Genomic DNA, 5,711 nt, shown 5'->3' with positions numbered 1-5,711 from the left:
CTCTAAACAATTTTAGAATAAAACAGAAAGGTAATTAGTTTGTCCACGACATTTCTTAGATATCTTGCATTGTTTCTATAAAAACAGGATCATGATTGATTCTTGTTAGAAGAGGATAAATATCTCTAAACAATTTTAGAATAAAACAGAAAGGTAATTAGTTTGTCCACAACAGATCATGTAAAATAGAGGATTTGCACTGTATATGACACTGTTTGTAGAGTGAAATTCGAAATAGAGGATGAGATAGGGGATGTGATAGAATAGCTGCTGGAGACAACTATAACTTTCGTGACCGTCTCCCACATCTATCCTCTCTCGCTCGCCCGCTCTGTGCACGACCACTACTCTTATGTGTCGTTGGAGGTACAAGTCCCAACAGTTAATCTCCTATCCGTATAATCTCCGCACGCAGGTTAGGATCCTAGATCGATAGGATCTTTTTCCCTAAAAAACTACCAAGAAGTAAGGACCATCATTGAAGCGCTTTGGTTCTTTTAAATAAACTAGCATATAAGCTACGATTCTGGAGATGGGAGAGGAGGGGTCGGCGGCGGCGCGAGCGGAGGGGTTGTCGGGGGCACGAGTGAGTGGAGGGGGGCGAGGACCCAAGGGGAGGGATGTTGGGTGGTGGGGTCGCTAGGGAGAGGGGGTGCTAGGGAGAGGGGGTGAGGGATGATCCAAATAATATTGTTTATCAGATTTGATTGAGTAAATGAGTGAGTCTATTTAGTAATGCGAACCGTTGGTTTTGATGGTGCATTAAGTCTCAGTGCAATTTAATTGCTGGATTAGGTATATGCTCGTGCGTTGCCACGAGGCGAGGGAGCATGGGGAGCGACGCCTAGGCTACAAATATAATTTTTGTTTATTTCTAAACACTAAGATATGTGTGGTCTGGTGGTTAGCCTCAAATTTCTGCAACGGAGGGGTGTGGGCTCAAGTGCTTGTTCTACACTATTTTTTGCGGCGGGCGCTAAGCGTGGGGAGGGTGCACACATTAGATTCTTAATATAGTAGTATAGATTTAGTGAAAGTTATGAGTGTGAGTGTTTTGGTTGAGTGAGTTTTGTATAGTTTAAATTGGTAGATTATATAGTGATATAGATGTAATAGTGCAAAAATGGAGAAAAATACTAGTACTCTGCAAATTGACATTACTGATTACAGTGACAGTTTCACCTCTCGGATGAGCAATAGCGCCTGAAATTCACATATATAGGAGTTGATATGCTGTAATTTTCAGCGTTTCCATGTACTCGCATGACATGCATGCAACGATGTAGAACAGCTGCGAGCACTCACCGTCACCGGTGGGCCGTGCACGGGATCGTCCGCGTTCAACAGCACAAACTTGGAGTCCTCTTTCAGCTCGGCCGGAGCTCCTGAGACGCACAGGTATCACATGAATGAACGAAACCGAGTGCTGACAAACTAGCTGAAGCGCGCAGCTTCCGCCGCCACACCAGGCATCTTACCTTCGGGGGGCAGCGATCGGAGCGGGCCGCCGGCCGCGCCACTGGCACCATTGTTTCCTCAGTAGGAGGACCCCGCGGCACCCGCGCACGATGGGGGTAAGTGGAGGCACCGGCGGCAGCAGCGGGTGTTGCATCCATCGGCGCCGGCGGCGAGAACGGGGAAAGATAAATATCCTCTTGGCTTGGCTTCCGCTTTGCGAGCGCGGCTGCTTGGTGCGTTGACGTTGCTACGCAATCCCACCCGTCCGATCAGCATCCTAGGGCTTCCGCTTCACAAGCGATTGGTCCTGGCCGGCTGCGTTTACCACAGATTGGAGTTGGACGTGGACCACGATGAGACGACCGTCCCCGCCGTCCGACCCATTCACCCCCACTGTGCCGCGCCCCGCCCCGCCCCGCCCCGCCCACGCCGCCGTGGCAACGCCATGGGGAAGCGATCCGGCGGCCGGAAGCTGCCGTTCTTCACCAGATCCTCCTCGTCCTCGTCCAAGCGGAATCGCTCCGCCCGCCGCCTCCCTTCCCTCCCCAAGCAGGACAACGCGACGAGGGCTCTTCTCGCCTCCCCCTCTGCTGCCTCGCCGTCCGCGACCCCGGGATCGGCGGCGGCGGGGCAGACCGCCCAGCTGCCCCCTCCCCTCTCAGTTACCGCGGGCGGCGGGGTTGCCGTGTCGGGGAAGGTCAACAAGAAGAAGGCCGGCACGCGCCTATGGATGCGGTTGGACCGCTGGAGTGCCTCCGAGATCGTCGAGCTCGACAAGGCCTCCATAATCCGCCGCGCCGGACTGCCCCCGCGCGACCTACGCATCCTCGGCCCCGTTTTCTCTCGCTCCTCCAGCATCCTCGGTGAGCACACCCAGCTGCCCCCTCTCTCCCTGCCCTATTTAATAGTCCATCATTTTTTTTGTGGTGATAATAGCAAGAAAACGCAAACTTTGTATCGTACTAGTAATTTAGAACGATTTATTCTGCAGCTAGGGAGAAGGCGATGGTGATCAACCTCGAATTCATCAGGGCGATAGTTACTGCCGAGGAGGTGCTCCTGTTGGACCCTCTCATGCACGAAGTGCTCCCTTTCGTTGACCAATTGAGGCAGCACCTGCCTCTGAGGAGCCGGGTGGGTGAGAATGGTGAGTGTGCCCCTGATGGCAATGGGGAAAAACAGAAGGGCTCGCTTAATGAAGCGACCGGGGCAGAGCATGAGCTGCCATTCGAGTTCCATGTGCTGGAGGTAGCACTCGAGGTTGTGTGCTCATCGTTGGACCTTAGCGTGTCTGACCTTGAGAGGCATGCTACTCCAGTGCTTGACGAACTGACCAAGAATGTAAGCACAAGGAACCTTGAGCGAGTGCGGAACCTTAAGAGTCATCTTACCCGTTTGCTTGCCCGTGTGCAAAAGGTATCATTAAAGAAAGACTTTGTGTGCTTAATTCCTCAGTCTACCTGAATTTGTACAGTTTATAACCATTGTTGTTTCCTGTTGTCGCATCTCGATTTTATAGATGAAAAGGCCATTGAATTATATTACAAAGATAATCCTAATTAATTGGTTTCCAACAGTCTGTTCTATTTGTAACAATGGAGATATGATTGAGTTCTTCAAACAGCCTGTATACCATGTCTGTTTATGACTGTGCAGCTTAGATTGCCTCATGTTGTAAATTGTTATAGTTTTAGTTGCTTTGTGCATAGATTCACAAACCAATCCAGCTTGATGGTTTGCTCTGATCCTTTTTTCTCAAACAAATTGTTATGATCTTCTTATCTGGTCTGATGCTCATGCAAAAAGAATTGCTTGATGTACTTACAGTTGTGTATCCACTATGGATTGGTAAAAGAGCCATGATTATTTTTAGCTGCAGGAAGACAGAGGAATGAGCCATTGAATTTTCGTTTTTGGAATCAAACTGTATGGTTCACTTTTGTTCTCCTTTAAGATTATTGTTTATATCATATTGTGGTGAGCTGCTGAGTATTTCTGTCGTGCTTGTGAGAATCTTGGTGATATCTCATGTGCTGCTGTACTGGGATCTTTTATGTATTTATTTATTGTATCTTATCAGGTCAGGGATGAAATAGAACATCTTCTAGATGATAATGAAGACATGGAACATCTGTATCTAACAAGGAAGCAAGTACAAAACCAACAGGTTGAGGCTTTAATGTCATCTGCTGCTTCCAACAGCATTGTTCTTGCCGGAACAGGTGTGCCCAGGCTGAACTCTAGCTTCCGGCGTAGCCTGAGCATTGCTACTAGCATGCATTTGGATAATGATGTGGAGGACCTAGAGATGTTACTTGAGGCCTACTTCATGCAGCTGGATGGAATTCGCAACAGAATTTTGTCGGTTAGTCTCTTTATCCACACTGAAACATAATGTATTCTCCTGTATTGTGGGTTCTGTAATTATATGGTGCTGTCTCATGAGACATAAACATAATCTGCTTATTCTGGAGAGAATACATTTGTTAAGATATATTCCTTCTTTTTCCTGTCAAACACAGAAATCCGTTTATACAAATTAAAGTAGGACCAGATTTTTTTTATTATTTCTGATTTCTGGTGAAGAAATCATTCATTTTGGTGTTTTCATCAAGCCATCTATTCATCTCGATATGGATGTTGATTTCTTCTTGAAAATAAAACAGGTTCGGGAGTATATTGATGACACAGAAGACTACGTCAACATTCAACTCGACAACCAGCGTAACGAACTCATTCAACTCCAGCTTACACTTACGATTGCATCCTTTGGCATAGCTGCCAACACTTTCATTGCTGGAGCTTTTGCGATGAACATCCCGGGCTCTCTGTTCAACACCGATGGCAGCCTCTTCTGGCCATTTGTCGGGAGCACCTCATCTGGCTGCTTTGTAATCACCGTCCTCTTGTTGGGGTATGCCTGGTGGAAGAAGTTGCTGGGTCCTTGAACATGAAGCAAGATGGCAGAGAGCCTTGTCATGCTTGCAGAAAGGAAGAAGGCGTCCTATCCTAAGGATATTAGAGAACCGTGGGGATAGCATGAAAACCTGTATATAACATCTCAACAGTGTTCATAAGATGAGTACGTATAATATATCATTAGCATAAACGAGATGATGTGATGATCGATATACTTCCTTGTTAACATCATTAGCTGGCAACTGAAAAATGTTGCCATGAAACTATATTATCCAGCAGCGGCTGGCTTTGTGTACAATTTGCTTTTCTTTCTGTTTTGGAGGCACCATCTTCTGTGCTTCAGTTTTTGGTCAATTGGCAGGTGATGGTTGTTTAGCCACTATAGCCGCATCTCGTGCCCAGTCTCACTGATCGTTCTTCTCTCTCACCTGACGAATTGTAAACTCTCATGATGAGTTGGTTGCTGAGTTGAGCCCTATCTCTCTTTGTTTCAACAGATCAGCTCTTCGAATATTTTTGTGAGCGCGTTGGTTGCTCAGTTGAGCCCTATCTGTTTTTGTTGTCAACAGATGGTTTGCGTGTGTGGATTTCTCCTTAATATGTTTCAGTTTGTTGTTCGGCTGGTCATTGCTTCAACAATGATGCTTGCATAGAGCCTTTTCGTTTAGACTAGGTAGGTGCCCGTGCGATGCCACGGAACATAAATCTCGATTTGTATATCAGCTATGCTTCCTGTGGAGTAAGGAAGCGAACGCATGCCAGCCTTTTGTATTAGTGCATTCTGTTCAGTTCTTACTTGATCATCCCGTGTTCTCGTGTGTGCCATGGCTGAGTGGCAAGCTCAACACTGGTATTGTTGTCTTGTCTCAAATGAAGTCCGGTTCCACAAGTTAACCGAAAATCTTCATGGGTGATAGCTGTGTTAGATTCTTTCGCGCATAGAGCAAGTAATGCAAGTGATAGCTGTGTTAGTTTACCCCCATTTTCTTGGGCATCACTTGTCTCAAATAAAGTCCATTGAAGGTTCACAATTTATGTTCCGTGGCATCGCACGGGCACCTACCTAGTATAGCAGAAGTGTAAAACTGATTAAAAAATACGACTAAGGATAAAAATGAGGAAGGTGGCAAAACTGAGGGTATGAATTTAAATAGGTTTTCAGTGGGTGGGTAGTTGATGAATTGTAAATCCCAAACAAACTGACTCGCCCTTAGCAACCACAACAAGGCTGAACCTTCACCATTTTACAGTTACATGCCTGTCGGGGACCATAATTAGGGGTACCCTCAAGACGCCTAATTCTCAGCTGGTAACCCCCATCAGCATAAAGCTGC

General features: G+C 46.7%; 1 protein-coding gene and 1 long non-coding RNA gene across 2 annotated transcripts; one reads left to right on the top strand and one right to left on the bottom strand.

Moving 5' to 3' along the window:
- Positions 1–1,124: 1,124 nt before the first annotated feature.
- Positions 1,125–1,810, bottom strand: LOC118473394 (uncharacterized). The gene is made up of 2 exons (XR_004852788.1): positions 1,479–1,810; positions 1,125–1,385 (listed from the first exon to the last, which is right to left on the bottom strand). It is a non-coding gene; the product is annotated as an uncharacterized lncRNA (long non-coding RNA).
- Positions 1,811–1,846: 36 nt separating this feature from the next.
- Positions 1,847–4,689, top strand: LOC100272750 (magnesium transporter4). The gene is made up of 4 exons (NM_001147203.1): positions 1,847–2,321; positions 2,450–2,874; positions 3,539–3,823; positions 4,125–4,689. Exons 1-4 carry the CDS (start codon positions 1,904–1,906, stop codon positions 4,404–4,406), a joined length of 1,410 nt encoding a protein of 469 aa, NP_001140675.1. The 5' UTR covers positions 1,847–1,903; the 3' UTR covers positions 4,407–4,689.
- The last annotated feature ends 1,022 nt before the right edge of the window (positions 4,690–5,711 follow it).

This window comes from Zea mays, chromosome 9 (assembly GCF_902167145.1).
Source record: "Zea mays cultivar B73 chromosome 9, Zm-B73-REFERENCE-NAM-5.0, whole genome shotgun sequence".
Classification (NCBI taxonomy): domain Eukaryota; kingdom Viridiplantae; phylum Streptophyta; class Magnoliopsida; order Poales; family Poaceae; genus Zea; species Zea mays.
Note: the sequence above shows the minus strand (reverse complement) of the source record. Positions and strands in the feature narration are given on the sequence as shown.